Source organism: Poecilia formosa, unplaced genomic scaffold (assembly GCF_000485575.1).
Source record: "Poecilia formosa unplaced genomic scaffold, Poecilia_formosa-5.1.2 Scaffold536, whole genome shotgun sequence".
In the NCBI taxonomy this organism is placed as follows: domain Eukaryota; kingdom Metazoa; phylum Chordata; class Actinopteri; order Cyprinodontiformes; family Poeciliidae; genus Poecilia; species Poecilia formosa.
Genome location: NW_006800475.1, coordinates 249540 through 271134, shown reverse-complemented (window position 1 = coordinate 271134; position 21595 = coordinate 249540). Strand labels below are relative to the sequence as shown.

Sequence of the window (21595 nt, the reverse complement as noted above, 5' to 3'; positions counted from 1 at the left end):
TTTCTCCGTCTATAATCAGACATTAAAGCAACTTGAAGCCATTCCTCCCTCCCGGGCCCCCATGGGCACCCATCTGGGCCGGGGGGCGGTTGGTGGGGCTCCGCGCCTGCATTCAGCCTATTGGGCGGTCTTTAGTTGCCCTCAAGTTACATTATGTGTAATTCTTTGTAGACCTGAGACGCTAAGCCTCACATTTCACAGTGAAAAAATTGTATACAATCATATAATCAGGATAAAGTGGATAAATCATAATAATTACAACATTATTCAGAAATGGTATTGCAGTTACATGTTTTCCTGGTATTGTGTCGCTCATAGTGACTTTTCACTGCAGTTTCAAGGTTTTTGTGTATTTTGTCTCCTGGCTCTGTGCTAATTCCTCTTAGCAGAACATTTATTGTCTTGACTTTTAACACATGAGGATTCTTGGATGTAAACCATTCCACTGCAGCTCTGACTGTATTTAGGATTTCTGTTCTGTGCAAAGGGAAACATCCACCTGTCTAACAGGTTTTCTTCTGGGTATTCTTCTCTCCATCCATGCTCCCATCAGATCTGACCAGCTTTTCTGTTTTTTTTTTTTGTTTTTTTTGTACATCATATGAATTCCCAATAAAATTCTGGAATGCTTGTGGTTGTTTTTATGAATACTATTGCAAAGCAGTGTAAATGTATTGTCAAATGTGTGCAAAAATTGAACGCAATGAAATGAAATGTTTGTGTAATTGTTTTAATTAAGTGCATCATAGAATGCTATCGCACAGACAAAATGGCTTTCTGAAAACAATTCACTTTCAGAATTTCTAGCGAGCACAGTACAAGGATGAGATTGCTGTTTTGTTCTTATTAAAATGCATCACTTCTGCTTTTTTTTTAAAATTAATTTATTTTATTCTTTTCGTATATTTAATTTCAGACTCCTCTGTTGCTGAGGTCAGTTCGCAGGCGGAGGCTGCAGTCCTAAAACACAAGAAGAACTTTAAGATCTGGTTCAGTCCTCGCAGTCGAAAGGTGCGCTGCAAGGTCGAGAAGCCTTTAGAGGTCACTGCTCCAGACAGGAAGTCCTCTGAAGAACAGCCTGCTGCTCAGTCCAAAGTCCCCACAGCTCAGTGCCGGGACCTTTCAGTGTTTAATTTCACTTCGTCCTCCCAAGACTCTTCGTCTTCACAAAATGAAAGGAATGTAAACAGTAAAGGAAAGAAAAGAACTAAGAAAACTGCTACTACAAGGCAGGTTCAAGGGCGCACCAGTACCACACGTAGACAGACTAAAGAGAATTTGAAAAAGAAGAGGCTGGAGGCCATAAACCAGCAGTGGGGAATTACAGACCAACAAAATCCCTCATCTGGACCAGAGCCATCCTGTGCTGATGGAGCAAGAGGGTCCCGTAAAAGGGTTTCTTTCTTAAGCCCTTCTGTCTCGACTGACGGGGCCCAGACTGAAGCCTCGCAGGTCCGTGAACTCAGTTTGACCAACCGCACAACAAACGAAAGTCTCTCGGGAGGGGAGATCAATGTGCTGAGTCACCACAGCCAGCATGGTCAGAGCACATCCAGTCAGATGTCGTCAACAAACAACCCAAATCCAGATGACGGTTCCAGAACAGACACAAACGGGTCTCCCCAGGAGAGTCTCTCCAAAAGAAGCAAAACAGTGGAGAGAAACTGCTCCCTGGAAACGACGCCAAAAAGACAGAGGGCTTCTTCAGGCCAAAGGAGAAAATCACCTGGTGGAAAAGCCTCACCTTTCACTGAGCGTTTAACTTTAGCAAGCCCCCCAAGTGAAAAGAAAAAGAAACGCCCGAGAGAAGGTAAACAGCGTAGTCCGTCTGTTGCAGCCCTCATGTCTTCAGACAGCCACAATAAACCCGTGTGCAGTCCTCGGTCAGCTTCCGGCCGTTCAAGCCCTGGCAGCCCTGCAGTAATGAAGAGGAACCACAGAGGAGAGACCCCTCTACATCTTGCTGCAATAAAGGTGAAGACGTTTATTACCGATCACATTGATAAAGCTAAATTGCGAGCAACTTTACCCAAGGAACTAGATTTCAAGTTAATTGTCTCCTATAGAGATAAAAATGGAATGTCAGTTAAAGGTGCTAATGTGGCCTTTTTGTGGTTTACTTATTCTTTCATAATGACAAACCCAATCCTTTCCAAATCGGTGCTCGGGTGATTGGACAGGCATGTTCTGCTGTTCAGTAATCCTCATGAACATGGCTGTAATCCCTCCCAGCATCACTGACACGGGAATCAATGGCTCTCTGCGGAGGCCGATTGATAAACCTGGGATCTTTTTGTTCTCAGGCATCGGGTGTTGTTGTTTTCAAATGGGTTGACGTTACATTTTTGTGATTCTCACCTCAGGATTGTTGTTTACTATACGTACCCTGCAGGGAGATGTAGATTCTGTCAAAGAACTTCTGGATCAGGGAGCCGACCCCAACCTGAAAGATAACGCCGGCTGGACACCACTGGTGAGTCTACATGCATCAATCTAAGCAACTATAGAGATGGACGCGAAGAGATATACAAATAAACACGAAGGCCTGACTATGTTTGGCCTCAGAAAACATGGACAGAAACCAGCAATCAGGAATAACATTCTTTGGGTAGATGAGTGAAATTAAATTATTTGGATAATAAAATAAGTGGACATGTTTGGCAAGAACAGAATACAGGATTCTAGGAAAAGAACCTCATAAAAAATATGGATCGTCATGACTTTGTAGCAGCAGAACCAAGCCAGTTTATTATCCTCATCATATGTAAATGGTTGAATCTATGATAATGAGCTGGTGTCCAAATTTAGTTCTCATCCCAAAATACATTTCTTTTGTTTATGTTGTTTTTCATTGTTGTTAAATTTGATCTGAAATATCCTTATGTTTGGAAAACAATCGAGTTTTCAATTCGGTGTCCTAATATTTGTATTTTACATGACTGTATTTGCATAAGTGTGAAACATTTGCATTGAATTTGCACCTATTTGCCATGGGCATTTATCATGAAAAATTAAATTTATCTTTATCATTTTAAGCCTCAATTATTTATGGCAAACTTACAATGCGATTGAAAATGTTATTTTTGCTGTTTTCTCCACTGTTCCACATGATTAATAATAAATGGCAACAAATTCAAAAGTATTAATAAATACGGTTACTGTGTGCATTTTAGTAAATGGCATCTTGAAGAAGCTGTTTTCAAATGCAAATATAAAAAAAAAAATAATTCTGGTGCTACAAATGCTTTGTCATGCAGTCACAACCATACAGTTACCAAAAATACAACAAGAACTTCTTTTTTTTTACCATCTTTAATCTCATCATAATAGTAGCACAGAATACTGCAAAAAATTCTAAGTTCATATCGCTCAACCTTACACACAGTTCTCCCGAGAAAAGTTGGCCACACACATTTCTGACAACAGCCTGGAACGACCAAAGCTTTAGCTTTTCCTATGACAAGAAGTCAGATTTTTTTTCTGTTTGATAGTTGTGGCACAGGGGAATTTTGTCATTTTTATTCAGCACTAGATTTCATCTAATCCTTTACACTATTCATGTTAAGAGAATATTAAGCTCCAAACAAAAGGAAGCCTGAGTACAATTTTAACCGTCTTTTCTTGTCGAAATTTATGTGAAACACAGCTAAAAAGGATTTTGCTGTGACTTTATCAGAGCCTTGTATACTTGGTAAGATAATTACTGTAATCGCTGCAATTGTTTAACTATAAGGCTGACCTAAAAGGTGTGTTGCTTTGTGCTTTTACACAGATCTGCTTCAACAGGAAAAGTTGGAAGCGCTGTCACTTATTCCCTGGGTTATCATGTTTTTTTTTGTCTTTGAGAACAAATGTCAGTGTTTGCCTCTGACTTTATTACATCCCTTAATGTGGCTGCTAGCTCCCCTCAGACTTGTTCAATTTGAGCTCTGACAGTTTGCAGCTGATGTTTTGAAATGCTTACAATACAGCTTTGAGTGTGAAATATTATTTGACTGCTTGTATATTTCTTGGAAGTTATGTGAGCCTCTGCTCCCCGACGTGTCTTTTTCACTTCTCTAGTTTCAGCACCACTTTCATAACTCTGTTTTATTAGTCTTCTTAGATAATACAAGCGTCTGCTTTTCTGGGATTGTTGAGCCTTGAGCAAATAAAATGAAGCAGATTTTGTCTGTGCACTTTACAAATCCGTGGATTTTAATTCCTGTGAGTAAAAAAAAAAACAAACAAACATTTGTTTGGTACAGATGGCCAGCACTAAAAAAAAAAAAAGACTGGAAATAGCCTGTGTTTGCATGAAACAGTTGGGCGGTAAGAAATTATAATGGGCAAGTTTAATGTACTAGATCAACTATTGTAATGCAATTAATTCTCAGTATTTACTGTACTATGTTTTTCCTATTGTGACTTTTTATTTAAAACAGTTAACATTTTAACTGAACTGTAAAATCTGAAAACAACCAAAATATACAGTTTTATTAGACGTATACAATGAAACAATCACACGTGTTATTGCAATATCACAGTCGAGAATGACTCGTTGGACATATTATTCGGTACACTATAATATTTTAGATGTCATGCTTTTATATTCATCATGGTGACATATTTGGAAACTTGGATGTACTTCATTGTCCTTTATGCCCACACCAGATATAATTCCTATTGTTTACAATATAACTTGTGCAGATTTTGTGCAGTTCTACTTTTGTTTAGAAAAAATAAACCATTAACACAGGCTAACAACTTTGCCAAATTCACTTAAAACATGTTATTAGTTCTAAGTCTCATTTGTATTTGTTTCAGAAAAATATTGTTTTAAATAGCTAATAATTAAAAAAGTGAACGTAATTGGGTTTGTTTTAGTTTTTTTATTAATTTGATTAGGTATCAACAAGTATACACAAGTGTATTGAAGATGTGGAGGTATTTTTCAGAGGCAAACATTGACATGATTTGTTTTTGGATATATTTTTGTCTCAAACAGCAAACTGGGGGAAAAAAACCCCCAAACAGATTTCACTGCAGAATTTATGGTAATAGATCTGTTTTGAAAATAACAGAGGACAATAATGAGCATGAGTTGCACAGAATGACTGCTAGCCATTTTGCCTCTTGTTTCAGCATGAGGCATGTAATCTGGGCCACCTGGGAGCTGTGAAGGTCTTGGTTGCGAGGGGAGCCCTGTTGAACACACCTGGCTATGAAAATGATTCTCCGCTCCATGATGCTGTGAGGAATGGACATGCAGCCATTGTTAAGCTGCTGCTGCAGCTCGGTGCCTCACAGAACGTTCTGTAAGTTGCATATATGTCTTTTCTTGTTGAAGTAGTCTTGTTGACTACTTTTCTGTTTGACTCTCCTAGTAATTGTTATAAATGACATAACAACAAGCATTGTTAAGTCGTGCTGAAAGTGCAGTGTTGGAAAGAGTCGGAGCTTCTTAAAGAGACAGAGGCCTGACTAAGTTTGTTGAAGATTTTTGCTGAAAGCTATATCGCAAACATCAACAAATATGAAGTCAGAAATATGAAACGTAATATTTTGGTGAAGTAGGAGGCAGTATTGTCTTACACAAAATAATTTTAATCATTTTCTGCATTTTTCTTCCTCCAAACTTTTTTTTTTTTTTTTTTTTTTTTTTTTTGTAAATTGCCATGATACAATGAAAAGGTGGTAGTTTTAGTCTATTTTGAGAACCTCATACCGGCCCATCCTCACTTTCATCCATCTTTGTAATGAATACTTAGAAGCTTGGCAACAAGAGTTTCTCTATCAATGCGGAATATTTACTTTTTACATTAAGGGTAAAGGATATGGTTGCCAACAGCTGCTCCCTGCTAAATCTGGCAAATTGTATTATATATAGCCCATTCCAATCAAACAAAGTATTTTAATTTTGGACGTAAATTACTTGGACAAAATCAGACTGACAGCTTGGGTAAGAAAGCTTTGAGGCATGAAGGAAAACATTTCCTTTTGTAATAAGCACATTTTTCTCAGTTTCCTGCCTAAATGTAGTAAATGGGGCTTCACACTGTTGCTTGGGTTCAAATCCCAAGTCTTTCTGCATGAAGTTTTGCATGTTTTCTATGCATGTGTGGATTCTCTCACTGTCTAAAAACACGACTGTTAGGTTAATAAGTTACTCTAAAAGTGTCCCTAGATGTGAGTGTGTGCATACATGGTTGTTTGTCCTGTGTGTCTCTGTGTCGCCCTGTGGTGGACTGGCAACCTGTCCACAGTGTACCCCAAATCTCACCCAGTGACTGCTAGAGTCATTGTCTGTATCCACTTGTCCGGATACAGACGATGACTGGATGGATACATAAATGGTGAAATGCTCTTTTCCCAGTCACTCGTGAGTCGTGTGTGTATAGGAACATGGTGTGAGGGGAAAAAAAAAAAATTGTGCGTAGGTGGACAGATGCAAGGGTAATGCTTATTATCACTCTCCTGATGCTGTACTAACACTTATGGAAGCAGTGTGGATGGGCAGAACAATGTTTGTAATGAGGTAGGAGACATTAGGTCATCGTTATGATGACTAGTCTGGTTGATTAGGGTCGCTTTCCTTCTTTGGTAATTACCAATCGTCTTTTTTCTACATTGCTTGCTTCACTGTGTTTGCCTTACTGCTTGGGTGACTCCTTTAATGCATGACCATACATTTTTCGCTTCTGTAACCTCTCAGTACTGACGCAGAGAGCCTTTCAGGTCACTGCCCGGCGAATGTAATCATCATCCAAACTTCTTCCGTGCCTGCCACATTCACACTCGCCAAGCAAAGACATCTGCCAGTTCAATTCCTAATGGAATGACTGGCACCAAGCTCTGGGTTTAGAAGTAGTTTTTGATGGTTTCTTTTGTTGCCTGTGTGCATGACAGATTTCCGACTTTTAGCTGTATTCTTTCATTGCTGTCCTGTTCCAGTGCTGTGTTGCACTTGAAAACCTGTTGGTTGTAAATAGTCAGCATCATATCGCTATCACTATCAGAATTCAGTCTGAGGGATCATTTATTTATTTCCCAATAAATGATCTTTATTACAATTTAAAACAGGCAAAAGATTCTGTATTTCTGAAAAATGCGTCACTAAAATGACACTTTTAGTACCTCACGATATGGTGTGGAAAAAAAAAAGCAAAACTACAGTCTTGCAAGATTTTTAAGCTAAACTGGAAGGACTTCTCAAAGCATAAAATAAAAATCAAATATTCATCATATCAGGTCTTTACCAGTCCTGTTCGGTTTTCTCAAACAGGCAGGACTTCTCATGGTTGTGTGTGTGTGTGTGTGTGTGTGTGTGCGTGTGTGTGTGTGTGTGTGTGTGTGTGTGTGTTTTTTTCCCCATTCTCTATTTCTTTGAGCCTCAGAACTCAGCCGTTAGTGTCTGGGGGAAAGAGTTGTCACAATGAACTAATAACAGACTTTGGATCAGAGGCCTTTTTCTTACAGCTTTTTTCATATTCAAGTTTTAGTTCTGAACATTTTTAAGATGTACAATAAATACTTCAACATATTGTCAGATATTTTGACAAGAGTCTGAGCATCACACTCAGGGTCAGGCAAACATTGATATTTTGACAACTCAGGACCTCATTGGCACGTAATAAGAGATCAAGACTAATATAAAAGGTCTGTCTAGAATATTCTATAAGGATTTTGAGGGAAAACGGTTATTGTGGGTGAAAAGTCAGATTTTTGTGTTTGTGCTTACTATAGCAGCACAAACTTTATTTGCATAATCAATCTTGTATTAGACACGAGTCTTAGTTTTAAATCTGAATGTATTTGATACACCTGCACAGCCACATGAGATGCAAAACAATGTTCTGCATCTGTGCTGGAGGTGCAAATAGTACCACGGCTGAACTTTTAGGACGCTAAAGAAGTGGCCTGAAAATTACACACTCAACATGCAGAAGGCAGTTTACTGCCACTGGTTATTACCCTGTGATTAAAGTAAAAAATTGACGGTAAGTAGATAAGACGTTACTCGGTATGTTTGAATTGACAGCTGGCAGAGGAATAATGCTGACTCCATACACTAATTCAAAACCTCCAATCCATACTTGGCTGTTAATTAATGTCAACTCAGTACATCATTAAAATGTACAGCATTTTAATGCTGTACATTAAAATGTACAGCATTAATGTACATTTTGTAACTACTGTTACAAAATGTAACAGTAGTTACATTTTGTAACTACTGTGTAGTTACAAAATGTATGCTTGTGCAACAAACAAGCAATGTCAATTAAATAGAAGATAATTGTGAATTTTCTCTTTTTTTTTGGAACTTTTTTGTTTTCTAGCTGTTTGTTTTTACTTTTATAAAAATACTGTATTAATTACCTCATAGTGACATGTTAGGCTTTTTGTTCTTAATGTTAACATTTAAATTAGAATGCATGTGTACTAACTGGAGCTTTTGTTCAATCAATCAATCAATCAATCAAATTTTATTTGTATAGCACATTTCAGCAGCAAGGCATTTTAAAGTGCTTTACATAATTGAAATAAAAACAGCATGTGACATTGAATAAACAGTGAGAAAGAGAAAAAGTTGTTGCCTATTTAATTCTCTGCATTCAGTTCTCGCAGTTAGACGGAGTCAACACGTCCTTACAAAATGTTATCATTTTGAGGAAGGCACAAGAAAGTAAGTGTCTTAATTAAAATGTGCTCAAATTTTTGTAGCTGGCAAATATATTGTCCATATATTCTCCAGCTTTTGTCAACCTCAATGGTTCACAGAATGTGTTCTGGTGAGGAAGACTGAGTGTAAGCAGAAACTTTGCTTGTTTACAGGAAAGCCTTAGAGGCCACCTTTAAGATGATGTGGGTCTGACAACTTTTAGAGAGTGGGTGTCGTTATGTTCCCAATCTTTGAAGTATACTCCATAAACTATACTGTCTGCTGTAGTTGCTTGCCGAGCCAAAGTGCAGACCGAAGAGTTTTGGCTCCTATGTGCCAAACTCTAATTGTTTTCTGTTGAAATTTGAAATATTGCTAATGGCTTAAACAAAAGTTGCTGCAGGGAGACTGTTGGAAATGACCAGACACCCTCTGTTAATTTTGAACTAAATTTAAAAATCATATATGCAGTAAAAATCAGTGGTCTTTTTCTAATGTCTAATGTTTCTAAATTCATAGGCGTTGAGGAAAGGGCATTTTGTGGAGGATGCAAATTGCAGGCCTAACATGGCTCATCAGTCTTTATAATTCAAATGGTAATTTTTTTCCTTGCACCTAAACGTTAATTTTAACACGAACCATAAAAAATTTTGCACCGAGAAGAAAAGATAGCTTATAAAACCTTGTTTACATACAGCTTTATATATTTATTTATTTTTTAGGTTTAGAGCAAAAAAATAAAAATAAAAAAATTACTGTGAGAGAAAATGCAGTTGAAGGAGAAGAAAAATATACAGCATACCATTTGAAGCCGACTGACATGGAAGGTCAAAATGAAAAGTGAAAATCTTTTGCCATTAGTTTTATTTTATTGTGTGGAATAAAAATGCAAATGTTTGCATGAAAACATAAGAATTGAGGAACTGAAAACATCCTTGTAATCTTTCTACATAAACATAAGAAACTATTACAGTGCTGCACAATATATCACCATTGCAATATCAGGACTGTTTAGATTGCGATAATTGTTATTGCATTGTTATAATGCTTCTCTAGTCCCAAAATGGTGGCAGTGACTGGTTTTGATGCATGTTGCAGCTCATGCTCACTAGAGTCAAACTTGTGGTCAAGCAGAAGCAGAGCCCTGTAGTGTTTATTACTTTACCTCCGCCATGATTTTGTTTTCCCCCCCTTTCCCTTGAAATCTTTGCATATTCTCCTCACATGCATACACCAGCGTGTGTGCATGCATATGTTGAAGTGTCAGGGACATTCTCTGTTTGTTTATATTTGTGTGTGTGTTCGGCTGGGAGAATGAATCCAAATGAAATATTTTATGGACCAGTGGACCTATTAATTGTCCCCCAGGTGTTATCTTTGCTGACGCCTAATCTTTTAGAGACGACCTGCTGGGCTCGGTTCTTCTATTTGTATCCTCTCTTCCCGCCATCCTCTCTCTTCATCCCTTTTTTCCCCCTCTTTTGCACTTTCTCAAGGTGACCTTTCAGGCAGCTTTCTCAAACTCGCACTTCATTTCAACATCCTCTTTGTAACCAGGAGATGGTTGCACTTTTATCATCTTTGAGTGTCTGTGCATAGCGGTGCTTTTGATTTGACTTTAAGCCTCCATTACACACACTATATTGAAAAGGTTTCTGTGCACCAGATTTAAAATATATGCTGAATCCCCAAAGAAATGGGGATCTTCTTTTTTAGATGCGTTTCCCTAAATATCAGATGTTTTGTAGCCGTGCGGAGAAGTCGGAGGGAAACGATGCCTGCATAGGGAGAACATGTACGCCCTGCAAAGAAGGGCTCCAGTCAGGATTCAAATTCATTTTGGTGTAAAGCAACAGTTTTAATAACTGAAACACCACACAGGTCAACAAGTAAAAAGTAAAAATAAAACTAAAGCGAAGTTTGACAAGGATGTTTCTATCATACAGTGAGTGAGGCTCACTGTTGGGGAACTCGAGCAGGAGCAGACATCTAAGAGTCCATGATGATTTATTACAGTCTTACCAGGGTTGGCAATGATTGTGTGGAGTGTTGTATTAATGGAAAGAACATAATTTTGGTCTTTGATAAAACTGGAATTTATGTCTCAGTTTTACCTCATATCAAACTAAAGAGAGGCAAAGATTATTGTTCATCAAGGGAAAATCATATATTGTTGCACAGCTTCACAGAACAGGTGGGGTGTGATTTTTGCCAGATTGCTTTTCCCTCAACATGGGATTATTGAACTTCCAGCAGAACTTAGATGTTCAAGTATTGTGAGAACATGTTGGAAGAATATTCATTTCTTATTGAGAGGATGTCCTTTGAACTAGAGAAGGGCCAAAATGTGGGGGTGGGAAATACTTGACAAATTAGACTGGTAAAATACAGAAAACATATGGAGAAACTCTGAAATTTTACATTTTTACACATACAAATCTTGACAAAATTTCTGTTGCTGGTTACTATTATGTTTAACATCAGAAGTTATTCTTTATGAGATATCGGCGTACAGAATGGAACATCCCGTTGCACTAAACCACATGAGTTTTGTGTGTCCTTTTGCTTTAGTTGTGTTTTATTTCATGTTTTTATTTTTTCATCCTCATCTTCAAACTCATTAACACAGAGGTACATTCTTTGAAACACTGATATGCTTTATCTGTGAATTTTATTTCCTCTTTGCAGTAATCTACATGGAAAGCGTCCTGCAGATTACGCAGTGAGCCAGGAGATGCTGGCGATTTTCCAGGAAGCTGCAGAAGGAACCCAATATGCTAATTCTCATACATCTCATAGCCCCTCAGCCACTATCTCCACGGTATGTCTTCATAAATCAGTGAATAATCCTTTTTTCCATCATGCATTTGGCAACCCTTAAGCGCTGATATTCTCGCATTAAGTGCCCGGAGACTGTATAACCGTGTTCTTATGTCTCATTTTAGTCGAGTGAGAGTGCGAGAAGGGATCAGACTTTGATGTTATTGGCCAGCAAGCTATCATCGCCTGAGCAGCGTCAGCTAGTCAAACTGGGAGTGCTACTGGGAGGAAGGATCGTTGATACCTTTTCTGGCTCAGGTAGTGTTACTTACCATCTTGCTCCTGGATATCCATTATTTCTGGATTAAACCTGAAATTCTGCCTCTACGTTGCAAATTGTCATTGCTCGACAACGATTATTTTCTAACAACTTTTCAGCAACTGAGATTTGCAGGAGTAAACAATAGATGTAAAAATTGGAGATGCACCTTCAGAATTTTGTGGCCAATTTCCATTCACTGTAAAGCTTTTTTTTGTTTTTTTTTTTTCTCTCTGATACAGATTCCTACTTTTGTTTTTTTTCTGAGCTCCCTTGTGGACCTGTTGCATAGGACGAAAGAAACGGCATTTAAAATATTCTTTTGTTCTCGTCTTCCTGCCGTGAGCAGCCATAAATGACATATTCTTTACATCAGGATCCAAATGATAACACAGAGCAACAGTTTTCCAACCTGATGGGTCGTTAGCAGGCGTCACATGCAGAGGAGGTAATTGGACCATTTGAATCAGCTGTGTTACAGCAGAGACTCATCTAAAACTGGCAGGTCACTGGCGTTTGGACACCTATGGCCTAGTTAAACTCTCATGTGGCGAATTCGCTCAAGATAAAAAGAAAGTCGATCAAGGTGAAGATTGGCCAACAGCCAGTTTTTCACTGCAGCCCCTTCATACAGCTGTTGTTGCATAAACATCTTTTCTTGCCCAATATTCTTAGAAGTATACACAGAAGTTGTTATATAAATGGGCAGTTTTGTCCCAGCTTCCCATTTTGGAAGAATGAGAAATCTATCATGAAGAGCCGGTCTCGCACTGCAGTTCTAATGTTTGGTGAAATTATTTTTTTCCCCCACACACACACACACACGCAGCTCTGCTCCGTACGCCTTACTAAGAAACACAGATCCATTTGTACTGTAAAAGCTGTGAGTCAGTACCTGAGCATTATCACTCATGAAGGTTCAACAGTAGCAAACAGCAGCTTTTAGTGGTGTATACATCATTGTGATGCAGCAGCTCCTTCACTGTTGCATAGTAATGGCTGGAAGAACACTGGAGAGCAGAAGTAATTGAAATCGTTCCTCATAAAATGTTTGGAGGTGCTGTCAGAGAGATGAATTCACACTAATGAAAAGCAGAGGAGCTTCTTGTTGTTTCCCCCCCTCTGGCTGCAGGGGTGACTGTTTGTACTTTCAGACTTTTTTTTTTTTTCCAAGGTTTTATCATTTTGAGCTGAATGCTACAGTTTCAATGCAAAATGTAAGAAGAGTTTTTACCCCTGGGATATAATTATGTTCGTTCTGCACTTGTCAACTCGCCTCACTCACTGAATGAAGAGGCAATAAGCTTGTATTTAAATTTTAATTAACCTATAATTATGTGACCCTGCCTTTTATAGCAAAAACCCCTGCTCTGGTTTTTGTTTCATTGTCAGCAGCAGTTTGACAGGCATACAGTAGGTTTACCTGGTCACTCACTCAAAGTGAGAAACGCTGGCAAATTAACACTGTGAGAAGTATGCCTCCATTGTGGCTTGGGTAAGGTAGGTCTTATGAAATCTGTTTTATTTTTTCCCAAATTCCACTTTTTAAATTTTTTTTAAATCAGTTTTCTGATTTCCACTTTTTTTTAATTCAAAACGTGTTTATTAACCCAAAAAGTGACAAATTATGGAGTGAATGAAATCACCTCAAAAGCCAGAGATCCACATTTTGTCTAAACGTATAACTGAAAAAACTGAGATTATGTTGTTTTGCTTTGTGCATATCTGATGATTGCTAATGTTATGCCCTGTATATTATACTTAACAGCATTCGCAGTGTTGGACAGAGTAGAGTACCTTCACATAAGAGTGGCAAACATTATAATTTGGCTCTTCTGAACCATGTCTTTGTGGGTCACCTTTTGCTGTAAATGCGGCTTCAGCACTTTTGCATTCCTTCATCTTTGCACATCCAGAGATCTTTACTTTTGACTTTTTTTTTTTTCTTTCAACATCAGTTTCTCACAGACTCATTTAGATTTAGTTCTGACCTATTTTGTTGCAATCACAAAGAACTGGTTGGATAAACTGCTTTGTGGACTATACTATCTCAGGTGTTATGCATGAAAACTCTGCTTGCCAATACTTAATTTGGCCACTTGAGAGACCTTCAAGTGTCCGTATTTAGACATGACCAAGATTTTTAAGGGGAAACATTGTGAAGATAGACAATATAGGTGGTAGTGTGGGAAATATGGGTTAATTGAACTGGTTGCCACAGTGTTAACCAATCATCAGGTCATATGCAACATTTAGCAATCATATTGGAATGCAATATTTTCGACCATGGTGCAGGCCTACTTCCTGATAAAGAAAAGAATCACACCGCTTCCATGTTTCGCCAGAAGGATATTGTGTTCAAGGTGACAGTTTTCCTCCACAAGCACTTTGCATGCAGATGAAAAAGTTCAATTTTGGTCTCGTCTGACCTGAGCAACTTTTTCAACACACTTGCTGTTTCCCCTTCATGGTCTGTAGCAAGCAGCACAATAACTTAAAATGGCTTATCCATTCTCCCATTAAAAATAGTGATTTATGGTTGATTGATTTGATCAGTATCCCATAAGCTGGTCAAAGATTGGAGGTTTTGTTTTGTAACCTAAACCTACTTGGTCTTCATTATGTTGTTTGTTTACTAATAGAGCAATTTCTAAGGACATTGCAAAATACCGGCATTAATTCTTAGATGAATTAAGCAGTTCAGTCTATTTATTTTATTTTTACTAATTAGAGGACTTCTGAATGCAGCTTGTTTAACTGGATTTTATTTACTTTTCTGATTTTTTTTTTATTTTATTTTTTTTTTATCAGAAATGTGACAGCCACGTCTCATTGCCCTGCTTTCTTGTTAATGTGTCACATAAAATCCCAATAAAATTTGTTGTGTTATAACGTGACAACATGTTAAAAGTTCCAGTATAAATACAGTAGCGAGGTACTATATCTCCATGTCTGACGCACAATAAGCTGCTCCTTAATGGCCTCTTATTTATTTATTGTTTTTTTGTTCTTTATACCTTATCATTGATCACACGATCTGGAACCATCTAGTCAAGCACAGACTGCTGTTATTTTAAGTTTGTAGCACAACTCCCTTAAGTGTCTCTTTTCAGTTTGGTTTTGTTCATGTTTGTTTTCTTCTCTCAGTGAGCCATGTCGTCGTGCCAGAAGGACAAATGCCCACCACCTACTCCACCCTCCTGGGTCTTCTTGCTGGCTGCTGGGTTGTCAAATACAGCTGTAAGTATGAAGTGAGCTGCTGACTGGAACAATTCTCTGTGGACACCTTTTTTTTTTTCTTTTGAATTTGATGTTAAAGCTACCGCTGGAAGTGGACTAACCTAAGGCAGTGCCATTGCAGTTTTTTCCATACTTTTTGGTGCCTGTAAATTAAAATAAAAAATAAATAAATACATTCTTCTGAGCAAGGTCAGCACAACATTGATCTTTTTTTTTTTCTGATAAAGCTCCCTTTTTGCAATAGAAAATCACTTTTTCTTTAACATTTCACAGGGTTGCCACTCACTGAGGAATCTCGGACAATTATGGTTTGCAAAATGTGTTTATGCCATGGAGAGTCCTGGTTTACCGCCTTTGCACTCCTCAGTTCAGCTCACCAGTTCTTCTGTCCTATTTAGGCCTGAAGACTCAACCACGCTGGGAAGTTAATGCTCCTGATGAATCTGTCCTGTGTTGATTTGACTTGACCATACATCCTGGCTCATTATCTTGCTCAAAATCCCAGTAAAAACCAATGTTTGGTTTTATGATATAGATACCGCCCGAGTTATAGCTGCATTCTGGTAGCCATTTCCTAGCACACAGCGGTCAACAGGCATCTATGTTACTTCAATAGTAAGTTGTCTTTTTATTCTATATTGAACAGCTGAAAGAAATTTAAGTCTTTTAAAAAGTTATTCTACCAAAAGGTGAGGGGTGACTCAGTTTGTGGAGCACTCGGACCATGTGAAGGTGCTGTGGTGCCAATAATTGTGGAAACAGTGATTTTGGTACAATTTTCTCTTAATGTGTTTTTATTGCAAACATGTCCTAAAACTTAAAGGTTGAGTTGTTTTCTAAAAAAAAAAAAATTATCAGCATTATATTATGTCACTGAAGTAAGTTCTTAATGAGGGGGTTAAAGATTATGCATCATTTCTCATGGGTAAAAGAAAAATAGTAGGTGCTGTAAATATATTATGAAACGGAAATATAAAAGATATATATATGAATTGAATTACTGTGTTAATTACAAAACTGGGTCAAAGCTGTTGTTAGAATTTTAAAGCACGTGGATCGAAGTGTAAAAGAACAGAAAATATAATTTAGAAATATGTTTTGCTTTAGTTATGATGTTGTGGACAAAGAAATCAATATTCTTATGTGACTTAAAGTCTGAGTTTCTTAAACAATACACAGTATGTGCCAAGTGGATTGTGCCGCCTGACCAATTGATTTCTACATTTATCATTTCCCGCTATGTCCCAGGCAACATCCGAATTGCTCTCTTCTTATTTCAGGGCTATACTTTAAGCAACACTGAGTTTACTGTTGAGGCTGCCTATGCAATAAAGACGAGAAGTTAATTCTCCTCAATGCCGAAGAAATCCAGAGCAAGTCGTCAAACTTTGTACTCTCTGCAAGCCGTTGAAATCAGACTCCTTGTGTGGAGTTAGGATTTCTAAATGCAGAACACGCACTGCTCTGGGAAACATTCAAAGAAAAATGTTGCAACAGGCAATTTTCAGATCAATAGTTTGTGCCTCCTGTGGTGTGTGCACTCACCTGCTTACACGTCTGACAGCCAGATGAGGCAGGTGGATGACTGGGGGATAGAATTTGGTTAATGATTACCCCAGAAGTCTTCAATATCGATGGCAATTAAATGATGGCCTAGTCACTTTGCCTCCTCTCGTTTTGGTAATCCGAAAACCAGTTTTGCTATTCTCAGCTAGTCCCCCAAACTCCCCTGCCATCCCAGAACCGAGTTAACAAGCAGGAATTCTGAGTAAGCCCGCTTCCAGCAAAGGTAAAAGAGACTAGCTGTCAAAGAGTTTTCTGGCACCTTGGCGTGCCCTTTGCTGCTGTATTTGTCAGTAGCATCACTTCACTGTCGGTGTGTGGGTGCGTGTTGAGCACAATGCTAGGAGTGCTGCTGCTTGCCAGTTCGACTCCAGATGTGTGTTCCTATAATATTTTGTGCGTTTGGACCACATTCAGCCCTTTCCTTTTGTTTTCTTTTTCCCTCCACGCTGGCTGAACACTTGACACATCTTCACTCCCTCATGACAGTCACTGTGGCATCTTCTCTGTTTCTGTCCGGGTGTTTGTGTGACTTCTCACTGTCACCTGGCTTTGTGTGCCATCGCTGTCATCTAGGCCGAGGCCTGGATTACCTCTTTTGTCAGAATTATGTTTTGTAGCGCTGCTGCTGCTGTTATTTTAGGGAAGCAGGATTAACATTTTATCCTGTCTAAGAAGATTCTCCTTTTGGTTGAGTGGTGGGGGGTAAACTATTAAGTAGATTTTTCACAAGTAAAAAATGTTATTCTTTTATGCTTCAATGTAAAAATAAAACCATGCATTTTTATTTAACTTAAGTTTATTTCTTAAAATGAAATGCAAGATAGAAATAAACTAACTTGACGTAAATAACATAGGCAACAAAATGCTAATTAACATGTTGTATATTAACATCAATTTAAAAAGTATTTTATTGCTGACCCTTGTAAGGATCAAAACATGGATTTACCAACCGCAACACATTATCTATCTGAAGTTTCTGCTCTGAACTAATTCTTTACTTGTCATGCTCCAATTACTGCACTTTCCCAAAGTGTCTGACTCATCACTGTGTGGTGAGTCACACAACTTCTACTGTGGTTATCAGTTACAGTTGCACCTTTACAGGAAATGGAAACGGCAACACAAATTTAGGATATAAGGCGTTACATGTTGTGTAATGATGGTTCACTTTGCATCAATACAGGTACAGCTTATCATTTACATACAGTGTACTGACTTAGGATTAGGGGTTTATCACGTAAAGATTTTGTGGTCACTGAAATTTAGATATAGATGTGTGTGTGTGTGTATATATATATATATATATATATATATATATATAGAGAGAGAGAGAGAGATCGGTTTCTACATAGATTTTTTCTAAAAAAAAATTATATACATAGATAAATGCATATAAAAAGATTTGCAATATGCGTATGTTTGTATATATCAAGTCTCCCAAAAAAAATTTGACAGCATTTTGCATTTATTTATGACAGATTAAAGCTCATGAACTCTTTTGTCTTTTACATGCGGTAAAATATAACAGAAATAGAAAAACAATTCAGCTTTTAGTACTAAAAGAATTCAGCTTTTAGTACAAAATCTGTTCAAAATTATAAATAGGTCAGGCTTTTCCTTGCTGATAGTGATTCCTTGTTTTCTTTTACCTCTCAGTTGTAAATTTTGATTTCCACCAATTCCTTGATTTTTATTTTTTTTCCCCCCCAACAATCTGTCTCATAAGAGAAAAAGAAAAACATTGGTAGGATTTCTTTGATAGAGCTAGTAGTTTTGAATCCAACATAAAATTTGGTAATTAAAATATTGTACTAATTTATGCATCGAATCAAATAAAAAACACAACTTGATTTAATAGTTTATCTCGTAAATTTTCTTCTACATTTTGGTGGAAGAAATTTCCAAACTGCCATTATGTTGCCCTAATAGTTTGCAGCTATTATCCATTCACTGTTTAGGGAAGAAAAATATCAGATTGTTTCGGTTTGTGACCAACCGATCACTGTTCTGACGGTCGAGTCGCATAATTTTATTCACCAGCAGATTTTCCTTTGCATGTCCAAAGAGCATCGTTACCAATCTCAGAATTGAAAGATCGGACCGTTACTTAAAATGAAGTTATGATCATTAACATGAATGTTTTGTTGGTGTTGCCAGAGAAAGGGCATTCCTTTCAGTTCACAATTTCCACCTTTCCCTTTTTAGCCTGCAGTGAGAGGCTGGACAAGGGTCAAGCCTCTGTGAAACATATGACCCTGCCGGAGGCATGACTGCCAGGAACTGGACTCGGGTCTCCTCTCTCTGGGACTGTGTTCAGAATGCAGATGACTCAGATGTGTCTTTGTATGTGAACTTGAGCCCATTCAGTCCCTCATGTTTAGGGAATGAGATTGGATATGGTTTATTTGTGTTGTTTAGATGCTGCAGGCTGTAGTGTAGAAAATCTGGGAGTAACCACCTCTGAATTTTGTTAGTTTGATTTTAGTCAGCTTTTTCTGTTACAAAATGGTTTAAATGTGGGTTTAGGATTGTTGTCTTGGGGGTAAATGTGATGGTGTCAAAATTTTATTGTCCATCTGTTTATAGAACTTGGGTATTCTTCTACTTTTTGTTATCTCATCTCTAAAAGTTAGGGCCGTGCCAGGAAACTAACCAATTTGAATAATCTCCACAGATTCTGAAGAGATAATTACAATTATGTGAGAAACTTATGGGCCACAAACCAGTCAAATAAAAACCGGTTTCTCTGCAAACTGTTCAGAGGTATTTATTAAAAATTGGTGGCAATTAGCATTGGACTGGTTAATATGAGGATATGACAAAGCTTTAAAAAAATTGCACTTTAAAGTCCTTTTTAACAAGATAGACAGAACTGGCCCTCCTCCTATTGCAGTGCACTGCCAGTCAGCAGGATGAAAGGAAGACTCCTCCTACATGCAGAAAAAAGCCAGTACGGCTGTTTGGAATTTTCTTTTTTGTTATCCCACATAGTCGAGTTGTTGAAACTAAAGAAGCCCTGTGTTTCTTAATAAGAAAGCTCTATTTGGCAAACTAATTTATGTAACACCTGTCAAATGATGTCGTACTTGTTTGTTTTTTCAATCTTTGTCTTTGCATTGATTTCTACACCAGGCTACTCAAGACATTATTACGTTGAATGCTTGGTGAAGATGCATGTGTAGATTTCTTCTGGGGTGTGTAATTTTAAGCTTGTGTGGAATATAGAAAGTTGACCTGAAATTCTAATTTGTGAACCAAATTCATGTTTTTGAATATATATATATATATATTTTTTAAGTTTGGTTTGAACATGTGTATTTAACCACATACTCATGACTCAAGTTGTTTTTTTTTTTGTTTTTTTTTTTTTATTGCTGAAGTTCTGTGTCTTGTTACTCCTTAATTGCCCGTATTGCACCTCAGGGCATCTCTTCAAGGTCATTTGGTTTGAGGATTAAACTCCTCCTGACCTGATCCACGTGTCATAATGAGCTGCAGTTGGTTTAATGTTTAATCAGTGGGGAGCATTTATCTTGCCACTCACTCATTCAGTGACTCACAAAGGTTGGAGGTTAGAAGTTGAACTGAACATAAATAAATATGCTAATAAGTCCTCGGCACTAAGCACAATCGTCCGCAGCGATTAACCTCAGTATCTCTGCTCCTTTTCTTTAGCCCAGCTCCCCTGCAGGAAACAAAGCTATAATTAAGTGGGTTGAAGAAATGTAATCACAGTGCCACACCATTTACTGCTTCCTACAGATATGCATGTATGAATGTATGTAATTTGCTTTATTGTGGCAGGGTTTTTCACTTGCACACATTTGCACTAATTTTCTCATTTTGCCGAACAGCTGGGAGAAACGTTCCAGAAAATAAAGATGCTGTCGAATGATTGTGGAGGTGGTTGTGAGGTGAAACGTATATGCCGGGCAAGTGTTTCCATGGATACAATGCTGATTAGAATCGTTTCCGTCACCGAGTCGTAAACTATGAATTAATTTTTAGGAATAGACGTAAATGTGGACGGTTAGAGAATGGTTCTGTTTTGTTAGCGATTTAATAAAAAGCAGTGAGTCATAGAGCAACAGATATATCAACCACACAACCTCCCCCTAGCATAGCTACCATCAACACCTTGCAATATTTGGATGGAACCATCAGTCATTCATCGTTCCTTGAGACATCAATGAAAATGATTTATTTGCCCATGTTAAAGACGTAGCAATTGGGAAAAAGCTAACCCTTTTGTACTTTTACTCAGTGAAGGTATCACATTTGACTTTAACCAACTTACTCTCTTTTTTTTGTTTGTTTGACTGTTACATGAGACATATGTATAGGTTATATCCTGGCTTTTTTTTTAAAGATTTCATAATTTTCCTTCTTTTTAATTTCTCATTTAGTTTTATGCGAGAACGACCTGGAACATTAGTTGCAGAAAAACCTAATCGTAGTGTAAGCAACATGGTTCCTGTTAAAGTCCCTGTAGAGTTGAGCAAACTTTGTACGTTTGAGGGCATGAAGAGAACAGGCTTTCCCTTTTTTGCTTTCGAAACAATTGTTTATAGATTGTTTGTAGATAACCAATAATAGTTGTTATTGAGACTTGCTGAAGTTCTCCAATTGTGATGTCCAGAGGTGGTCGTTTGATTTTTTTTAATTTTTTTTATGCATTATCCCTTGATATCCATACAAAATGCATAATCCCACTTTTACCATAACTTGCTGCTGTAACATAAACATTTCTCCAGCCACCGTGGGACATTTGTATTCTACTCTTTTTAAAAAAATTAACATTTTCTTATCATACTGGCTGTCACAGTTTCAGTTGGACTGTGTTCAAGTGTCAAGTTTTGTCTAATATTTACAATGATTTTTGCTTCGTTAACTCTGGGAGCATCTCTCTGTCAACAACTTCAGCTTTGGCAATCCTTGAACGCTTCTAGCTTGTACCAGAGTCGACGCGAGCCTCGTCATCCTCTCACAACTTGTCGCAGTCTTTCATGTCAGCATAATCAGCTGCCAGCTTAATTTGGTTTGCTTTATCTGTTTGTCGGCAGGGGTGA

At 37.8% G+C, this 21595-nt stretch overlaps 1 protein-coding gene across 2 annotated transcripts in view; it reads left to right on the top strand.

Annotated features, from left to right (window-relative positions):
• Positions 1 to 15004, top strand: part of LOC103129328 (BRCA1-associated RING domain protein 1-like) — an 18195-nt gene extending 3191 nt beyond the window's left edge. The window contains exons 4-9 of one of the 2 annotated variants that reach the window (XM_007540378.2): positions 917 to 1974; positions 2393 to 2473; positions 5125 to 5297; positions 11330 to 11462; positions 11587 to 11719; positions 14868 to 14998. In XM_007540378.2, coding sequence (XP_007540440.1) covers positions 917 to 1974; positions 2393 to 2473; positions 5125 to 5297; positions 11330 to 11462; positions 11587 to 11719; positions 14868 to 14983 — 1694 coding nt within the window. In that variant the 3' untranslated portion in view covers positions 14984 to 14998. Of the gene's footprint in view, positions 1 to 916; positions 1975 to 2392; positions 2474 to 5124; positions 5298 to 11329; positions 11463 to 11586; positions 11720 to 14867 lie in introns of both variants that reach the window. The other variant, XM_016664979.1, reaches the window with a different exon arrangement.
• The last annotated feature ends 6591 nt before the right edge of the window (positions 15005 to 21595 follow it).